At 45.8% G+C, this 21,594-nt stretch overlaps 1 protein-coding gene across 2 annotated transcripts; it reads left to right on the forward strand.

The window, feature by feature from the left end:
• Positions 1-3,811: 3,811 nt before the first annotated feature.
• On the forward strand, positions 3,812-19,982 carry LOC132465058 (aggrecan core protein-like). 2 transcript variants are annotated; one of them, XM_060061739.1, is made up of 19 exons: positions 3,812-3,970; positions 6,966-7,047; positions 7,849-8,235; positions 8,775-8,949; positions 9,507-9,634; positions 10,022-10,315; positions 11,412-11,639; positions 12,056-12,230; positions 12,688-12,815; positions 13,267-13,560; positions 13,801-13,917; positions 14,081-14,179; positions 14,367-14,468; positions 14,655-16,022; positions 16,430-16,588; positions 16,744-16,835; positions 17,085-17,229; positions 17,334-17,519; positions 17,800-19,982. In XM_060061739.1, exons 1-19 carry the CDS (start codon positions 3,941-3,943, stop codon positions 17,862-17,864), a joined length of 4,254 nt encoding a protein of 1,417 aa, XP_059917722.1. In that variant the 5' UTR covers positions 3,812-3,940; the 3' UTR covers positions 17,865-19,982. The 2 variants fall into 2 exon arrangements, with proteins under 2 accessions (XP_059917722.1, XP_059917723.1); XM_060061740.1 differs by having other exon boundaries at positions 16,753-16,835.
• The last annotated feature ends 1,612 nt before the right edge of the window (positions 19,983-21,594 follow it).

The following is a 21,594-nucleotide window of genomic DNA, read 5'->3' on the forward strand; positions in this document are numbered from 1 at the left end:
CTCTTGCTGTGGGTGCCTCGAGAAGTCAAGTGGCTGCCTGTTCACTTCACACTGGGCTTATAAATGACGTTGAGCAAACCCAGGGGTACAACAGTTTGTGTAAAATGTCTCATAAATCTGAACTTAACCCTAGTGAACCAAAGCAGAGACGATTAAGAGCTGTATCTTTAGTCAAGACACCTATAGAGAGGGTAGTAGGAGCAAAGTTACATTTTTTGCGCTGTGACTCATATAGCTACGTGTGCCAATAAATGCTTGCTGTGAAAAGGTACATTCTATACATCTCCACACTCTCCCCTGGTGAAAGCTGTACATTGTGAGTCATGGTGAATGACAAGGGTTCTCTGGTATTATAGCAAGCTGGTGATTTTTCTGTTTGTGTGACTGAAAACAAGAGGCAACCATTTGGGGAACAAAACAGAACTAAACACATTTGCTGATCCGTGAGGAATAAACCTGTTAACTATGTCTTTTGGGGCATTCATACATAGTATCAAATTAGACAGAATTATGAGGGCTTTGATGTTAAATCGCACTCATATCAATAGGGTTGACTTTTCCATCCAATTGATTACTGAAGTATTAGACATGAGAAATCAGTCATCAGTCCTTGTAGCCAAACAATAGCCTATTTAAGTAGGAAGCAGCCTTTACAGCCATCTAGCTTGTCCAAACTGACTTACAGTAATAGCACCATGTGCATAATATAATATTTAGTTAGCGTCCTCCTCATAATATGCTCTTTCATTTCTATGGGAGGAGAGCTGCAGAAAGGCAGCACACCTACTTGATGGACGCAAGAGGCTGTGTCAACACCCCCCCACACACTCTGCCCTACTCTCTGCCGCATAGATAGGAGCAGGAGACTGCCAACAAGATCTATGTGAAAGAAGTCTTTTGACAGGACAACCACAGACACACACACTCACACACACAACCACACACACATGCGCATACACACACACACACACAAACAGATTTACAAACACACACACACACATGCACACACACACAAACACACAAACACACATGCATCCCCACACACACAAACATGCACGCACACACACACACACACACACACACACACACACACACACACACACACACACACGCACAAACACATACACACAAATGCACGTGCGCACACTGACAAGCACAGATATAAAAAGACAAAAGAACACACACAAAACCTGAATACATATACCCAGACACACCAACAAAAACACACACACACACACACACACACACACATTAACATACACACACTCAAGGAATAGCCTCACTAAACCTTGTTCTGTGTGTCGGCAGTGTTCATCCATCTTGTCTCAAACATTCAGTCAATGCTGCCACCAGTACACACACCTCAACGCCCTAAGTACACGTGGGTATTTACATGAAATAGTTATGGAGTAAAGGTGAAGTAGCTACAGAATTCGGTTGTTCTATTTGCATTCGGGCTCAAGTGTGCTTATAAGATATCCCATCTAAACACACAACCTCAGGCTCTGACAACTTCCGATGAACTCACTTACAAGGTGAGGTTATAACATGTTACAACTTGTCAAGTCAACGTCAATAGGGTAACTTTTGTTTTAATTTCCTATAATAACTCAAACTAAGTCCAAATTATGCCATTGTTGTACTCCACTTGTACAAGTTTCAATGTTAGTTCCCTAGAATTCACAATACCTTTAGCAACCCAGAATGTGTCAGAACAGGATAGCTGCCTGTTTCTGAACACTCAAAAAGTGAATTACCTTCCTGCAGACGCCTTTTGCAAACACATGAGGCCTATACATTGAACCCCAATAATCATTTAAACATTTAAACAAAGACCAATGTATGTCACATATACACGCTGAATAAGTACAAGTGATAGTTTCACACTAGTTTTTCAAGATTTAGGCATTGTTTGTTTCTTCAAATGACTCAATGATTCTCATGTTATCATTCTGGTTTAAAGTAGAATATTCCCCTTTCCACTGTTGAAACTGGGGCTTTCGTCAAAAGGAATAATGAATAAAGACCATGTTTGCTGGAATCCCACACTAGCTGGCTAATAGGTGGAAGCAATGGCTCACTTGTAACACTTTCTTATGTTGGTCTCTAAGTACATATAAAAGGCCATTGTACCCTGAAGGTCTCGCTGGCTTTACTATGGCTGGGAAAGTGAGCATGGGAAAAGTGAGCAAGATTTACTCCTTCAAAAACAATGACAGACAATTGTGTCCTTTAGTAGAACATTTACAGTAAACGTACAACCAACTCCATGTCTGGAAAGAGCTACAAAATATGGTCATGATGACTCATAATGATTTATAGCAACATTAATGTTCAATAATAATTCATTGACTACAATTAATTTCCTCCATCCAAGGATGTGAGATCTCCCCTCATCAGACATGGATGGAGTTGTTGATGATGGAACAGTGGTGTGTGTGTGTGTGTGTGTGTGTGTGTGTGTGTGTGTGTGTGTGTGTGTGTGTGTGTGTGTGTGTGTGTGTGTGTGTGTGTGTGTGCAGAAAAATGCTCGAAAATACCGCATCTGAGCTTTCCCAGCAACAGCAGGCATCTCCCTTGGCCATATCCTGCCACCAGACCGCAGGACAGACCCCTAGAGAGGGAGGCAGGGTCCCTCCTCAGATCTCCTGATCAGTGGAGAGGACACTCAAACATGCCGTGGCCCAATGTAAAACAGATGACAGAGACAAGAGGAAAAAAACAAACATTGCACTTGGCTCCGTTTCTCCAGTTTCTTTCCCAGTCAGGGGAGATGGTTATTGAGGCAGCGTGACCTATCCTCTCCACTTACTGGAGCCAAGGGAGGAACATGCAAGCGTGTGAGCTTGCACGTATGTACGTGCGTTGCATAGAATGCCTCATATTTTTTCCGTCCTCTTCTGAACACTTGCCCTTTGGCCCTCCGTGATGACACTGGCCCAGTCGCCTGGGACCACCCCAGCCGCGTCCAGCAGAGAAGGAGCAGAGCTGGTTCTGTTCTTCAGAAAGGGTTTTACCGAGGATTATGTTAAAGTCTCCACCATAGAGCTGAGCAGTGGTGACTTGTGATGCATGTACATTGAGATGCACTTAAAATGTGACTCGGTTGAACGGTTTGCTAAACACTAAAACAACAGACGTCTTAGATTCAACAATTGGATTCGTATAGAATTCAGAGCAGTAGAGTTCACAACCTGAGTTCACCACATAATGGACACTGAAGCAAGCTCCTCCAGGAGATTAAGTCCACATGCAGAATAAATAATTGAATGCACATAGGGTTAACATTATGTACATATAGGTAATATAACCCAGCATTCTAGCGATATACACACTCTAAGCAGCCCATAGACTCTTCTTTTTTGTAATTTTCTTTCCTCATTTACCAACCAGAAACGAACCCTGAGACCATGTCCATGAATCCTTAATTTGCTGAATGGACCGGGCTGAAAAAGCTTTTTTTCCACAGTGTTTATTCACATAAAGAGGGCATTCACATGGGTGTGTCTTAATCATCAGAAAATGAATAGCGAGAATACAATAGATATCCATAATAATCACAAATGAATAAGAATAATATAATAGGTATCAATGACCTTTTTGTATCTGATTCTGTTTCAGTTTTAATGTTAAAAATCTCTGAATTTCAGTTGGGCAGTGATATTCTCAGTCTCTCTTTTGAATATCTCCCCCCCCCCCCCCCCCCCCCCTCTCTCTCTCTCCCTCTCTCCCTCTCTCCCTCTCTCCCTCTCTCTCTCTCTCTCTCTCTCTCTCTCTCTCTCTCCCTCTCTCTCTCTCTCTCTCTCTCTCTCTCTCTCTCTCTCTCTAACTTGTTGCAGAGTATCTGGAATAAAGGTTCTTTCTGCTCTCTGACATCGACGTGAGCTAGAGGCCCCCAGTCAGAATCTAGGCTAAGAGAGTGATTTGGCCGGCAGAGTCGATGGCACTGGGATCTTTTGCTGGATTAATGGTAGGTCTATACTTTAATGCATGTAGTTCTGTCAAAGGGGCCTTGAGCAACACTTGATTCCTCATTGTAAACATGAAGAGGGCATGAGGTTCTGTGTGATGGTACTTAAGTAGCCTGATGCAAGTTGTTGAATTGCTAAGCATTTAAGGAATGACATAATATAATAAGGAAGTTCTGCTAGGTTCATGTGTTTTGTAGTTATGGGCTTTCTTTTCTGATCTTTGTTAGATGGTTACTCAACATGTCTACTATTCTATTCTACTTTTCCTTATACTTTATATTTATGCTTGATCAATTATTTTGATACTTTGCCAAAAGAGGTATTCTTATGTACGTTATTGCTGGTGTCATTGCCCATATTCAATTGCATCCCGTAACAGGAAAAAATGACATGAATAATTATGTTTAGACTCATCCAATCTTACTTTGCTTCCATAACCGGTCTCTACCAGTGTGGATTGTAGTACTCTTCTATCGATACACTCATACTGTTGGGATGAATCTCGATGGATTTCAGCATCTTACACTGATTATGAGTGGTGTAACAATGGGTAATGTTGCAGATGAGAATACTCATTCAGCTGACAAATAGATCGGCTATCAAAAAATATTTATTATTAGAATTATTATTCTCATGGTATCTGTAAAGGATGTAATCATGCAGAATCCCTGCGTTCCCTTATATGTGGGTTAAAGATGCATGTGCATGTGTGTCTACATTCTCAATACAAGCATGTCTTTGATCATGGAAGAGTTAATACAGGTTTATTAACTCCTGCATGAATTGAGCTCCTCCACCCATTTTCTTTACAAGTATCTGTTCTCATACACATACACTAACACACACACACACACACACACACACACACACACACACACACACACACACACACACACACACACACACACACACACACACACACAACCACACACACAGACACAGTTACACACACACACACACACACACACACACACACACACACACACACACACACACACACACACATGGGTTCACACACACACGCACACACATACACACACACACTTTGCCTGGGGAATCGGACGTGACCTACCTACCCTTACTGATGTGTAAACGGTCGTGAATGTGTGTGTCTGTGTGTGTGTGTGTGTGTGTGTGTGTGTGTGTGTGTGTGTGTTTGTGTGTGTGTCTCTGTGTGAATGTGAGCGTGCGTCTGTGCGTGTGTGTGGGGAAGTGATATTTGGCATGCGCAGTTGTGTGTACGCACTGCATGCATATCAATGTCCACTCTGTGCTGTCGCCGAGTTAGTCCGGAGGGCCGGCTCACAGTGAGCGAGGGCACGGGGGGAGCTTTCCCCCTAGATGCCCGTCCTGTGTTTACCTTGGCTGGGTTGAACTCCCACAAGCCAGCCCCTAAACCCCCACCTTGCCCTGAAACAGACCAAGGCCTTATTGCCCCATTTGCCTCTACTGGTGAATGGAACATACCACAGTGGCTTGGCTAGGGGGGGAGCAGTAGCCACCCCTGGCTCACTGAATGGGCCCAGTGTGAAAAAGGGCTGATTGGCTTGGCTTGGCCCCGCTTGGCTTGTTCACAATGCTAGTGTATATAAGTAAGAAACCCACATTTAAATGACGCATTTCAAGGGAGAGACGTTGAGCGGTTAAACGGTTTGAGAGTGACCAATAAGAGAGCTACAGTTTGGATGGAAGGTGTTTGCGGGCATCGTCTGTTACTTTAATATGAAGTGCTGAGCAGAGTGGGATTGGCTGCATTGCTACTGGAAACTTCAAATTTCAAATTAGTATTAATATAAGGAGGATCTGTTCAATAACTTCCAATTGCAAAGAGATTAGAAAGTAATATGGAAATCAATTATCCATCTCATCTATTCATCCCTGTTTTTGTAGGATAGTGTTCTTTTCCCCCAGTATAAAATAGAAACTTGTGAATTCAGATTTTTCTTTCGCACTATTGGAACAGTTAATCTTTGACAGCAGGACACACGAACGAGTACCCCCACACACACAAACACACACACACACACACACACACACACACACATGCGCACAAGTACACAGACACAGACGCACACACACACAGGTGGTCTGCACCTGGCAGTTGTGATGTCCAGGTCCATTAATGCTCAACCTTGGACCTCTAAGCCTGTGAGGTGGGTCAGGCTCTTTAAATGTATATTATAGCCCCGGTGTTACGAGGGGTCAGAACGGTCACACTGACTCACTGTGAGACCTGTAAGATGCTAAGTCAATACGTTGTGGGGAAATGGGCTGGTTCTGCTGGTTCGGACAACAGGGTAACAGTGTTGGCAGGCTCCGCTAACGTATGCTGCCCGCGCTGTACGTCATCGAGTTGAAGAGAAAATAAACACGTTGATCACCTCGATGCATGTTCAGAGCGCCATGTTATGTGGAGAGATTAGGAAGGGGCGAACATTTGTACATTTGTAAACATATAGAAAAGGGGAATTCATGTTTTAGTATATTTAGTAGGAGTAATGTTTCTCTTGGATGCCCACGCTTTTTTTTCCCCCAAATGAATATATTTGAGCATTGAGCAAAAGTTCTGTAAAGGAGACAGAGGGTCTTTCATTTTTTTTATTTGGCCAGGAGTCATCCTGTTTCCACATGACAACTTTTGATGTCCTTTTTCCATTGGAGCGGCAGGCATGACGTAATGAACCAGGACACTAAGGGCACACGCATGCAGGGATATATTACCAAGAACAATGCAGGTTACAAAGCTTTTCAGGAAATCGTGATACGGAAAGATAAAACACCCTTTCACACTGCTCTCAGACCATTAATGAAACACAGTATTTAACGTATTTAAAGGTAGAGAAATCATTGTTATCCTGAGGTCTATTCATAGTTTCTCTGAATTTGTACTGGGTGATGGAGAGTTGTTTGTCCTACTTTCTTGTTAGTAGGAAGAAGAAAAGATGAAAAATGATCTGAAGGGACTCATCTTTGGAATATCTTTCTCTTCTTCAGGTCACCATGACTCCTCTACTCATTCTCTGCGTCTGCCTGCCCTTCATCACGGCGACACCGACCCCGTTTGAAGACCATGATGGTGAGTGTAAAGACAGACATCCAGGGAGACAGGCATTGCTCATGAAAATGAATGTAATTACATTACATGTGTTTTGAGTCCAAATGTCCTTATTTCAATGAATACTAGGAAATAGTAAACAAACAAAACAAAAAGCAAGAGTGGAATCAAATGACAACAATTAATGATAATTAATGGTTTCCTGAACCATATGAATGATAATTTACACTGACACGGTTACGGGTTTGATTCCCACTGGTAAAGCAAGGCATTAACACTGCCGGAGTTAGGGGTTTGATTCCCACTGGTAGAGCATTGCATTAACACTGCCAGAGTTAGGGGTTTGATTCCCACTGGTAGAGCATGGCATTAACACTGCCAGAGTTAGGGGTTTGATTCCCACTGGTAAAGCAAGGCATTAACACTGCCAGAGTTAGGGGTTTGATTCCCACTGGTAGAGCATGGCATTAACACTGCCAGAGTTAGGGGTTTGATTCCCACTGGTAGAGCATGGCATTAACACTGCCATGGTCAGGGGTTTGATTCCCACTGGTAAAGCAAGGCATTAACACTGCCAGAGTTAGGGGTTTGATTCCCACTGGTAAAGCAAGGCATTAACACTGCCAGAGTTAGGGGTTTGATTCCCACTGGTAAAGCAAGGCATTAACACTGCCAGAGTTAGGGGTTCGATTCCCACGTGGGCCACCCAAGTTTAGAACGTTTCCACTCATGGTATTGGTATTGTTGATAACACACGCTATCCTGACCTCCACTCAATGCGTACGTATCACCATGGAAACGTTTCTATACCTTTGTGCCTAGGCCTGGACGGTACGCTGAGCGTCAGCATCCCAGTGGAGACGGCTCTGCAGCCGCTGCTGGGCGACAAGGTGGTGATCCCGTGCTACTTCCAGGACACGGCCACCACGGAGCCCGGAGCCGGCCCCACCACGGCACCGCTCGCACACCGCATCAAGTGGACCTACGTCACTCCCAAGAAGGTCACCACCATCCTGGTGGCGTCCGGGGGCAAGGTGGCGGTGGACACGGAGTACCTGGACCGCGTGACCATGGTCAACTACCCGCTGGTGTCCACCGACGCCACCATCGAGGTGACGGAGCTGCGGGCCAGCGACTCGGGCACCTACCGCTGCGAGGTGCTGCACGGCCTGGAGGACAACTACGACTCGGTCAGCGTCCAGGTGCAAGGTGGGCCGCCCGTCTCCTTTTTGTTACTTTTTATTTTTGCATTTCTATGGTTTATTATAGAGTGAGATAGAGGGGAAGGTATGAGAGATAGAGGGGAGGACATGCAGCCAATGACCACAGGCAGGATTCTAACCGGGTCACTGCGTTCATTACGGAGCCTATATGGTAGGGCGCTGCACCCGGTGAGCCACCGGGTGCAGCGGGGCTGGGGAGTCTTCTTCTGCTCACATAGCCCCCTCTACAGCGACGTTGGTACTGCTCATGTTGTGTGTGTGTTTTGATTTCTCTTGTTTTAATTTGGTATCTCTTGTTGTTTCTACGTCTGTCCTGTACTTTTGTACCCTAATTGTCCTGACCTGGAATAGTAACGTGCCCTCTCACCATGTCCATTACACACAAAACATTGAGTGGGACACCAAATGTCACAATAACTATTTGTAAGCATATAATAGCATCATATGCAGGCTTAACATAATTATGTGAAGTTGTTTGTATCCGAGTGAAGTGGATGTGAGTCATTTAAATGTCTGCTTCCCCAGGTATCGTGTTCCACTACCGCGCCATCTCCACCCGCTACACCCTGACCTTTGAGAAGGCCCAGGCCGCGTGCGTGCAGAACAGCGCCACCATCGCCACCCCGGCCCAGCTGCAGGCTGCGTATGACGATGGGTACCACCAGTGCGATGCTGGCTGGTTGTCTGACCAGACTGTTCGGTAAGACCCAACAACGCAGACAACTTTCCCCAGAGGCGTCATCGTAATACAAATGCAGGTGTCTCTGATGATGGGTCTGCTCCTTCTCAGTACCAGGGCGCGGGGAATAGACTTATCATCACGAGTTACGTCTACTGCCAGTGCCCATTGAGCTGTTTTCTAAAATCCCTCTATGAGCTGGTTTTCAACAAATTTTTGTGTCAATGTACTCTGCATGTTTTCATTTAATAAGTTGCATTGAGCAATTGAGTCGTTCTGCCCTGTTACATAAACGAAAATACAGTTATTCTTTACTTTAAGGCCCAATCCCATTTCTACCCCTTACCCCTTCCCCTTACACCTTACCCTTGTTTTGAAGGGGGAAGGGGGAAGGGGGAAGGGGGAAGGGGGAAGGGGGAAGGGGGAAGGGAAAGGGAAAGGGGTAAGGGGTAGAAATGGGAATGGGCCTAAGAAAAGCATTCAAATGTATCTTCTCAAGGCTCTCTGCATGGTACTCCCGCCCCTGAAAAAGGGGGCCTGATTTGCTTTTAAATAAACAACGCTGTGTTGTCCTCAAGATACCCCATTCATGAGCCAAGGGCCGGTTGCTACGGAGACAAGGAGGACTTCCCAGGCGTGAGAACGTATGGCGTGAGAGAAGTCAACGAGACGTACGATGTGTACTGCTTTGCAGAAAAGATGTCAGGTACTCTCTAAACTGATGCACAATTAACATGTTTTATAATGTATTGTAAAATTCTTTATAATAAACATTTACCTACTACCACTACTTTTTGTTACCGGTAAAGCAAGCTTGGTACATATTGTAAATGAGTGAAAGGCATATTTACCTCCAGTCAAGCCCTTATCGGAGAAACAAGTATTGAGCATCTGCAAAAAATGTTGGTAGAATATATCAAACATTTGTTTGAGATTCAGTCAGCCAAATTGGTGCTTTGGCTGCCCAAAGAAATGGATCGCTCTCTTATGAAAGCCTTTACAGACCTGAAGAAGCGCCCGTTCAATGGAGCACCAACCAGAGAACAGCGAAGCTATTGATGAGCTAACCTCACGGCCTCCCGTCTCCCCCCAGGGAGGGTCTTCTACTCCTTCTCCGTGGAGAAGTTCACCTTCTACGAGGCGGGGGACCAGTGCGGCAAGCTGGGCGCCCGCCTGGCCACCACAGGGGAGCTCTACCTGGCATGGAAGGGCGGCATGGACGTGTGCAGCGCCGGCTGGCTGGGAGACCGCAGCGTCCGCTACCCCATCAACCTGGCCCGGCCCCAGTGCGGGGGGGGCCTGCTGGGGGTCCGGACCGTCTACCTGAACCCCAACCAGACGGGATACCCATACCCTGATACCCGCTACGATGCCATATGCTACAACTGTAAGTGTTAGTCCCAGTAGAGGAAAGAATCAAGAGGGGTAACTATACAGTAACCAAGAGGGGTAACTATACAGTAACCAAGAGGGGTAACTATACAGTAACCAAGAGGGGTAACTATACAGTAACTAAGAGGCCTAACTATACAGTAACCAAGAGGGGTAACTATACAGTAACTAAGAGGGGTAACTATACAGTAACCAAGAGGGGTAACTATACAGTAACCAAGAGGGGTACCTATACAGTAACCAAGAGGGGTAACTATACAGTAACTAAGAGGGGTAACTATACAGTAACCAAGAGGGGTAACTATACAGTAACTAAGAGGGGTAACTATACAGTAACCAAGAGGGGTAACTATACAGTAACCAAGAGGGGTAACTATACAGTAACCAAGAGGGGTAACTATACAGTAACTAAGAGGCCTAACTATACAGTAACCAAGATGGGTAACTATACAGTAACTAAGAGGGGTAACTATACAGTAACCAAGAGGCATCACTATACAGTAACCAAGAGGCGTAACTATTCAGTAACCAAGAGGGGTAACTATACAGTAACTAAGAGGGGTAACTATACAGTAACTAAGAGGCGTCACTATACAGTAACCAAGAGGGGTAACTATACAGTAACCAAGAGACAAACTATACAGTAACTAAGAGGCCTAACTATACAGTAACTAAGAGGCCTAACTATACAGTAACCAAGAGGCCTAACTATACAGTAACTAAGAGGCCTAACTATACAGTAACCAAGAGGCCTAACTATACAGTAACCAAGAGGCCTAACTATACAGTAACTAAGAGGCCTAACTATACAGTAACCCCCATTGATCGCAATAAACAGGTTTGTGGAGAGAAACGTACATCTGAATTGAAACGATTTTGTGAGTACTTGTGAGGCCGAGTGAAGAGTTCACACCTCCGAGGCCTTGAGAGCGAGGTCGAGGCGTATGTGTCCCACTCCAGAGGGGACCGGGCGGCAATGCACCCTGGCGTTAGCACGATGTGGGCCCCTCAGCCGTCCTAACTGTGTATAAGACAACCCCCGCCGGACTGAGGAACACAGTAACACGTCTTTGGTTGTGTCTGGTGTCCAGCTGAAGGCGGCGGCGGAGTGAAGCCCGCGCTGCTGACCACGCCGCTGCCCGGCGTCATCCCCCTGACCCCCGGGCCGGTGGAGCTCCCCGGCCGCACCGCCCCGTCCCAGGAGGCCCACGGAGAGACGGCGACCCTCTCCCCCCTGCCTATGCCCGTTACCGTAGCAACGGGAACGGGCGGCCGCGGAGTACACCTGACTGACGAGGATGCCCCAATGGGACCCCAAGGTGCTCAAGACGTTGTTGTTGTTGTTGATGTTTTTTCGCCTCTGTCTTAAAAGAACTGGACAACGTGACTAAATATTTTTATGTGTTATAAGATTAATTTTGAAGTTTAAAAGGCCTGTTATATCTGAAATATATTCAGTACATATGATTTGGGGGAGAGCATAGTCTAGATGCTTCAGTATTTCACTCCCAGTCCAGGGAGTTGGGGGAGGTCACATTTCTTAAGATAAATCACAACCTAATCCCATCTAGCAAGTGACAGTGATTCATGCATGTAAACTTCTTCGCGTAGCCCCTTTAAGACACGTATAAAAACAAATCGTCGACTTCATACTAGCAGTAGTTGTAACAGTAGGCCAATATACTAAACAGACTTCATTGGTTGGCGTGGCGATGTGAACCCATGACCTCCCTAGGCGTTGTGTTCCACTACCGGGCCATCACGGGCCGCTACACGCTGACCTTCACGGAGGCCCAGCTGGCGTGCAAGAGCATAGGAGCCACGGTGGCCAGCCCCCGGCAGCTCCAGGCCGCCTACCTGAAGGGCCTGCACCACTGTGACGCCGGCTGGCTGCGGGACCAGACCGTCAGGTGAGGAACTGTCTGTACAACACATGCAACCTACAGGCTTTTTTTTATTGGGTTACAACTGTATAAGTATTCAGCTGCAAGATAAGATAAGGTAATGCTACTATTGATCCCGGATGGGAAATTTGAGATTGGGGCTTGAAACTACTGACCAGACATTTGTAGCTTGGCAGTCTATATATCAACAAAATGTAAGATGTATTATATATGAAATTAAAAAGGGGACAAATTCAAATTTAGCCTATCAATCATCTTAGTTAATATCCACACCAACTCCCTATACTGCCCTATAACAATCTTATATACATGGTTTCTCATGTGTGTGTGTGTGTGTGTGTTTGTGTTTCTTTGTGACATCTGATTTACCAAAATCATGTTCCATCAAACCCAATACTGATGGTACCTTTGATTGACTTAGTTTCCATCACTGACACTGTCCCTTGTTTGACCTGTTGCCCAGGTACCCTATCGTGTCTCCCAGAGGGAACTGTGCAGGTAACCTGGAACTCCTGCCGGGGGTGAGGTCGTACGGCCTGAGGACTGCCAGTGAACTCTATGATGTCTACTGCTACGTGGACCACCTCCCAGGTGAGACACTAGTTGTTTCAAATACATGTGCCCTGACATCACCTCCATCGAGCGCCTCCTGATTTGGTTACAAGCAGACAAAAGATATGAATGTCTGTGAATCTTAACCAATGTCAATTGGTTCAATGCTAGTTAGCTGGTCGATACGGGCTGCAGTGAACCTGTGAACCTTCAAAAGCACTTTGCTTTCCTGGGAACCGCTTAATCACTTACTCGGTTATTTTGTTTTGTGGTTGAAACACTATGATGATATCATACACAAGAAAAAACCAGAGTATGGATAACTTAAATCAGAAATAATGAGTTGGTTTTACACTGAAGGTATCCTTTGAACATTCCCAGCCTCACGTTAAGAGTTGAGTTGAAGAAAAGCGGCTGCTAAACGACCGATTGAACGCCTAGGCGTAGGTTCGTCTTCTAAACCCCCTTACAAATAAACCCCGTCTCCCAGGCAAGGTGTTCTACTCCAGCGACTACGACAGCTTCTCCTACGAGGAGGCTGTGCAGCACTGTGAGAAGCTCAACACCACGCTGGCCACCACCGGCCAGCTCTACGCCGCCTGGAACCAGGGGCTGGACAAGTGCCGCCCCGGCTGGCTGCTGGACCGCAGCGTCCGCTACCCCGTCTCCAGCCCCAGGGCCCACTGTGGGGGCGGGCAGGCCGGGGTGCACATCCTCTACGCCTTCCCCAACCAGACGGGCTTCCCCGACGAGCACTCTCGCTACGACGCCTACTGTTTCAGAGGTACTTATTTTATTGTGTGTGCTTCTTCGCCCTGAGCAATGTGTTGTGTTTCGCTAAACAAGTGTATTCAAATATAATTTTTAATGAATTCTTTGGTGAAATGTGACATGCAAAAGTTTTTTCGGGCGGCAAATCTGAATTTGAAGAACATTGAAACTCCAACCCTTTAACCATAAATATATTCTACAGAAGTTCCCTATTTCACTATGGGTCGTTTAAAATTGTACTTGTTTTTTCCAGCTGAATTTCCTGGACTTAAGATGGAAAATAAAACCAGTTTGGATAAGATTTTTGAAGAGGTGGTGGAAGAGCTAATCAACATGACAATCATCACTGTGGACAAAGCTGCTCCAACTGGTAAAAACAAATATGTCATGAAATCCAATTGCTAAAAAAGCAATTTTGTCCGACAAAAAAAACATCTGTACAAAATTACAGTAAATATATCCTTACTGAAGTTAACGCATTAACTATGTGTTATTAAAAAAAAATTGATTTTTCTTTTCAGCTGGGGTTCCAGTAGTTCAAATTGAAGAAACCAGTGAGAAGACTTTTGAAGAGACAATTAACGAGCTCATCAACATGACAATCATCAACGTTGTCAAAGCTGTGCCAACTGGTAAAAATTATGCTACATAATATACGTCATTAAATCTGATTGATAAAAATAAAAAAAACACCTAATCAAAAGTAATAAAAAAATTATAATTTGGTCAGACAATGAAATTTCAGTTTAATCCCAGCCGCATTATTATACATTCATATTGCTTGTCCAAATGTCTCCCATGTGGTTTTGTGATTTTCAGATTCTGTTTCCGTCACAACTGAGACAAGTGCGAATACAACCTTTGTGGTGGAGGAAGTCATGAACAAGACGGAAATTACAACTGACCAAATTGCTCCAACAGGTAGGATACTTTAACATGCTTTTAATAGCGTTTGATTTCTTATTGCAAAGTGTGGACCAACACTAAAATTAATTGAGTGGATCTTCAACAGAACTTATTCACACCTATCCTCACTTTAATGTCTGTATTTTCATCCTGATTCCTCAGTGGTACCCATTGAACCCATTCTTACCCTTTTACCTGTAGCGACCGTGGATGTCTCTGGCTCTGGATCATCTGAGCAGCAGTCAGCCAGTGGTAGTGGCAGTGGGGATCAGACAGGGGAGTCTGGTGTCTCCAGTGCCAGTGGTAGCGGCAGTGGGGATCAGACAGGGGAGTCTGGTGTCTCCAGTGCCAGTGGTAGTGGCAGTGGGGATCAGACAGGGGAGTCGGGTGTCTCCAGTGCCAGTGGTAGCGGCAGTGGGGATCAGACAGGGGTCTCCGGTGTCTCAAGTGCCAGTGGGGAGGGCTCCGGATCGGGCTTCCAGATCCTCTTCAGTGGCAGTGGACACATGGCATCGGGAGAAGGATCTCCATCTGGCCAACCCCATGAGGCAAGGGAGGGAAGTGGTGCCATCACCTATCCTGGCAGTGGACTGGGATCTGGTTCGGGACGGGACACTGGGTCTGGTGCATCTGGGTCTGGGTCAGGAGAGGGGCCAGATGGACAGCAGGGATCCAGGTTCAGTGGCTTTTCTTCAGGATCTGGTTCGGCAAGTTCTGCGAGTGGAAGTGGGGAATTCATTGGTAGCAGTGGCGAGTCCTACATCATTATGGTGGATGGAAAGTGGGTGGAAAAAACACATCAGAAACACACAGAGCAGGAGTTTGGCAGAGGGGCAATTGATTACATCCCTGGATCTGGGGCCATGTCCGGGTCAGGATCAAGCTTCGGTTCAGGAATGATGTCCGGGTCAGGATCCTCCTCAGGGTTAGACGGATCAGGGATCGGTGGCTCCGGCTCCGTCTCCGGCTCCGGGCTTCCAGACGTGTCGTTTGACCACCAAGGCCTCGTGGACCTCACAGAACAGACCTCCGGGGGGCAGGAGCTGTCGGGCTCTCCCCCCAGCACTCTGCCCTCCGGCGGCCTCCCCTCTGGCGGGTTCTCCTCCGGTTCATCGGGCAGCGGTCTGGGCTCCGGGACGGCGTCCGGGGAGGGATCCTTCGGCGAGGGCGACGTGATCCTCCTGACTGAAGACGGCATGATGGAGATCACCACGCCGCGTCAGCCTGAGCAGGGCCGCGGGGTGGTGGAGTTCAGCGGAGAGGGGAGCGGGTCAGGGAGTGGCGGCGGCTCCGGTAGCGAGGCCGACGGCCACCTGCACTTCTCCGCCAGTGGACTCCCTCACCAGGAGACCGCCACTCCGGGCTTCTCTGTAGAGATGGCCCCCGGATCCACAGCGAGCCACCCAGGGAACCAAGAGTCTAGCACGGATCACACAGAGCAAGGCCAGGAGCTCGAGGAGGAGAGGGAGGCACGCGGAGGTCCAACGGAGGAGGCTTATGTGACGTATACCGCACCGTCAGTCCAACTGGCGACCCCTGGTGTGGTGGAGACACCTGCCGTCGTGGATGGTAGGCACCACTTAAACATTATCAGTATAAGACCTAGCTCCTCTTATTAAATGTTCTCCCTGCCCAGATCCTATAGGTCCTGCAAGAGGTGCTTTGCTGTTTTGCTTTATTATAATTGCTTGTTTTAGGTCGAGCTTTGGGAAGAAGAAAAAGTTTAATATATGTGTATTATGTGCTAATGTTATCCTCGGTGACAGATCTATATAATTATGAATGTACTTCTGTACAAACTATCATACTTATGTTTGTAAAAGTTTCCTATAAACCCATGTGGGCGTGGCACATATAAGGGTGCAGGACACTTACGTAAAATGTATTTAACTTAAAATCTTTAACGTGCATGCATAAATGAACTATGTACATGCAGTGAATCTTTAGGTCCAGATCTATTTTCGGTGTGTTGACAGCGTTGATGGGCTGCGCGGATGGCTGGTTGGAGTTCATGGGCAGCTGCTATCTGCACTTTGACGAGAGACACACCTGGTCCGAGGCCGAGCTGCAGTGTCAGGAGCTCAACGCCCATCTGGTCAGCATCACCTCCGCGCAGGAACAACAGTTTGTCAACTGTGAGTAGTCTGAGGCGCGCGTAAATGGTCGATAGTATGGGCCATTTCGGCGTGTGATGGGAATGCACCTGATTATTTCGCTTAATTTTGGACACGTCCATTTTGAAACAACCATATGGTGGATTAATGTTTTCCATGTGTCTGTCGTGATGTTGGCACGCTAGCCAACGCCCAGGACTACCAGTGGATTGGACTGAACGACAGAGACGTACAGAATGAGTTCCGCTGGACAGATGGCAGCCCTCTGGTAAACTTTTTTTGGTAGAAATTTCAGTTGCTTTTAGCCATCAAGAAATACGGATGCATGAGCAGGAAACGGGTCAGCTTAATTGTGTAATCCATTGATTATAACAGGTACATTGCAGTACGAATGCCTCTTTACCCGGCTGTTTTACGGCATTTGTTTCACTGCCACACAGCTTGACCGGTATCATTGCATGTTTGCAGTTGTGTGTTGTCCGTCTTCCTAACGTTCCCATTCCGATCGCTCCGTCAGGCTTTCGAGAACTGGAGGCCGAACCAGCCAGACAGCTACTTCAACTCTAAGGAGGACTGCGTGGTCATGATCTGGCACGAGGCCGGCAAGTGGAACGACGTCCCCTGCAATTACCACCTGCCCTTCACCTGCAAGAGTGGACCAGGTGAGTCCTCCGAATGTCCTCCTCCGACATGTCTGGTGGAGAAGGCTGCTGCGGTAGGACTGTCCTGGTAGACCTCTAACGTAACCGTCCTGTCCACCTGTCAGTCACATGCCAGGCGCCCCCGGAGGTGGAGCACGCCAGGCCGCTGGGCGGGGACAGCAGAGACCGCTATCCAGTGGACTCCATAGTCCGCTACCAGTGTGAGGCGGGATACACCCAGCGCCACCTGCCTGTCATACGCTGCATGGCCGATGGCCAGTGGGAGGAGCCACATGTGGAGTGCATAGAGGGTGAGTCGAAAGAAGTCTAAAAGATACACGATACGTTATATTTTATTTATTCTTCTTGAAACCATTGCTAAAATGGACCCCAAATGACATAGGCTGATGATTTAACAAATAAATACAATTGAATTCCATTAAAGATGTCATTTCTGGATCAGTCGGTCAGTGCAGAATGTTATATTAGTGTTACAAAATTGTTGGCACATAAGCTGACTTTAAGCATACCTTAACCAACTCTTACTTCAATGCTTATGACCTTGTTGTGTCTGTGTTTTCTTTCTCTTAGCCGCCAGCAACAGGCTACACAAAAGGTCTGTAAGAAGCCGGACAAAAACAAATCAACGGTCATAGAGAGAAAGGCTCTAGAGCAACGCCCAAAAGGACATACAACTAAGAGCCACAGAAGGACCCCTCTTGAACTTACAGCAGTGCAATTCTTGATTGAAAAGCCCCCTCTCATTCCCTTTGTGTACATACAACACACAGAAAGCACATTTAGAACATGGTAGTCCCAACTGACTGGTGCTCGGGATCTTGCAATGTCACTCTGTCTATTTTCATAGTGATTTTATGTGTTATTAACTTTATTTATAGTTTATTTATAGTTGTCTATACCTATGTTCGTTTATTTGGAAAAAAAAAATAGATCTTATATTTTCAGCAGTGGGTACTACATTTCTTTTAATGAATGACGTCATTGGGAAATCATTCGTGAAAGTGCCAGAGTGACATTGAAAATCCCCCCAAAAAAGCAACAATTTAAGTAATAAAAGCACAATAGATATTTTGAACTAGTTTACCTGCAGAAGGAACACGCACCCTTTTTTTTTAATATATATATAGTTTTGGTATTGTGTTACTTTTAATTAAGTTTCTTAGTATTTTAGATTTGGTTACATTTCCACATCTGTGTTTATAGCAGTAGATACAGAACCCTTAAATTTGATTTAAACTGGAAATAATAGATACACCAACCCAAAATATTGAATCATTTGTTAGTTAGGTAATGTCAAAAAAAAATGGTTGCAAAGGGACCTGGGTTACCATTGTAAGCACTCATGCACTTTTGGGAGTCTTCAGTCACTTCTTTTGTGCTAAGCATAATAAAATCATTCAGCGCACCTTACTGATTTAAAGAACACTCATCCCAGGTCCGCTTCAATTGTGTTAAAAAATAAAAAAGCATATTGTCGCTGGACAATTGAACATACTACAAATAGTTGCCATGCTTTGCAACCAATGGAGTTCTCTGGGGGACTGTATCGCCCCCTATTGGATCCCTGGCAAACACACACAAAGGCACAGCTTGAAGCGTGTTTTCAACAAGGAAAATGTGTTTGAGAGGATCCTACTTGACTTTATATCTAGGCCTTTTATATCACCTGTTAATCCTTTTATAGTACAACTCACACAAAACAGCAGGATCTGTGTTAACTGAGCTGATTATACTGATCAAATAGTTGGTGCGATTGACGGATTAATTGGCCCATGCTTGGTTTCTAAACTTTAATCCAAAATTATATATTCAGAAGATATCAAAACAATAGATTAGAGAAGATATGCTTAGCAGAATTGCACGCAAAGATTTAACTTCTTTTTTAATATAAGACCCTTTGAGGAATTATAAAACCTGAGATTTAAAACCATTTGAAACATAAAGAACAACAAAAGCTGTGAAAGCAAGACGTGCAGGCTAATGAGAAACCTGAGTATATAAACTGACCATGACCTCTTTAGGGTCAAGTAGACCCAAATATAAGCAGAGACCCGGGTTCACACTCCAGACATAACATCTAGTATTTAGGCCCAATCCCTTCTACCCCTTACCCCTTCCCCTTACCTCTTCAAAACAAGGGGTAGGGGTATGGGGAAGGGGTAAGGGGTAGAAATGGGATTGGGCCTTAGAAACTCTTTTACAGACCGACCTCCAACAACTCACACATTGAGAAAACAGGTACACACAGGCATAGAAATACACCAAATACACAACACACAGAATTACAAGGTATGCAGGGCTTTAAGCAAGTTGCTTTCCAGTCATATGTCTCTGAGAGTTTGAAAGTAAGCAAACAAGAGCGGGAGAGTGACAGTGGTGGCATCTTTGGGTGAATGATGGCAAAGTGTTGATATAAGAAACATCCTCCATGACAGATCTGTGATCTGTCATGAGTACTTATGCAGTGATACACATGCACACACACACACACACACACACACACACACACACACACGCACACACACACACACACACACACACACACACACCACACACCCACACCCCCCCCACACACACACACACACACACACACACACACACACACACACACACACACACACACACACACACACACACACACACACACACACACACACACACACACACACACACACACACGCATGGTTGGTAATACACTGTTGTGATCCAAATGCCTGATTAACCAATGCCAAATAAAGGGATTACTCTGTGAATGTGTTAATGGAGAGTAATATATGAGTCCATATATTTGTATTTATTGATATATGATCACTCACTGAATTGTGAGTGTGTTACAGAAGCCTTCAGAAAAGTCTGAAAAAAATAATCCCTTCTTAGATTTCTCCTTTTGGTCAAGTTCATCCACGTTCATAGTCCTTGGTGATCATTCATTCCTTTTTTCCAGTTTTTTTGTGATTTGAAGCCATAAAATGAAGATGTAGGCCTACTTTCATGCATCTGAACGAATGTGTGTAGGCCTAGCTATTATACAATACAAGGTTAATCGTCTTTGATAGGGCACAACCACAAAGCAGTAAATTCTGAAGGTCTGATTTCAGGGTTACGACATTATTTGAAATCATACAAGCTCACCCTAACGATAAGCTTTCATACTGGGTATAAATATAGAGTAAAACGTGTTTTACTCTATATTTTTTTCCGCCATTACCCAAAATAAGTAATTACTTGAAATGGCTCCTATACATGATTTATTTTTTCTTCCTGGAAACCAAGCAAACAGTAACAGACAGTGGCTACCTTCATCTCAACATGGCAGCAAAAACTGATTCCCTCTGTGGATGTATACCCGTTTAATAGTGTCAGTGTGTGTATGTGTGTCCGAGTGAGTGAGTGTGTGTGTGAGTGAATGAGAGAGTGTGAGTGTGAGTGTGAGTGTGAGTGTGTGTGTGTGTGTGTGTGTGCTTGTTTGTGTGGATCTTCATGAAAAAGATGCACACACACAAGGCAAATGTGTGGACACTCAATGGGTGGACACTCAATTCAATGGGACACATTATTGCCGCTTTTCCACCGCACATGTAGCTCCACTCGACACGACTCGACACGACTCGACACGGTAGCAGCACGGGTCCTTTTCCACCGCAAATAGTACCTCCTGGACGTGGGCGGGGTCGGCTGCGCGAACGGGCCGTGACGTATTTTTGTACGCGACGCAAACAACACCTACGCAACCCACACATGGACAGAACCCACATAACAACAATGGAGGACATCGATGCGATGGTATTCGTGTTCGTATTATTAGCTGGCATGTTGAAGAAGTTGAAGAAGTGGAATATGTTGGCTGCGGCGCTGCTATGGCTGTTACCAGCATGGTTGCCATGTCGCTCTCGTGACGTCACCTTTTAGCATCGGCTCAGCTCGCTTGGAACCTAGAGCGAGGCGGTACTAGAAAAAGCAGCCACTTCAGGTACCAGATACCATGATTTCGCGGTGGAAACGCAAAAAATGCGAGCTGAGTCGAGTCGAGTCGTGTCGAGCTGGTACCATGCAGTGGAAAAGCGGCATTATACATAAAAAACAACTGCACCTGAAAATGCACAGGCTCCTACCGTGTTAGCGTTGGTATACAGTTGTGTACCTAAGTGGCATATTAATTCACGCGTGGACAGGATACTTCAATGTTTGCATACCTCTCTGCTGCACCCATGTTTGGCCAAAGGGCGTCAATAAGACGCGGCCTCCAAGGCCCCTGCGCCCCACCCCATCACTGGGGCTTCTGTTCGTCAGGAGGGTGTGACGGAGCAGGTCGCTCTCCCCGCTACACCTAAAAGCATCACGCGGCCAGACAGAGGGGCGCGTGTG

This window comes from Gadus macrocephalus, chromosome 9, assembly GCF_031168955.1.
Source record: "Gadus macrocephalus chromosome 9, ASM3116895v1".
Classification (NCBI taxonomy): domain Eukaryota; kingdom Metazoa; phylum Chordata; class Actinopteri; order Gadiformes; family Gadidae; genus Gadus; species Gadus macrocephalus.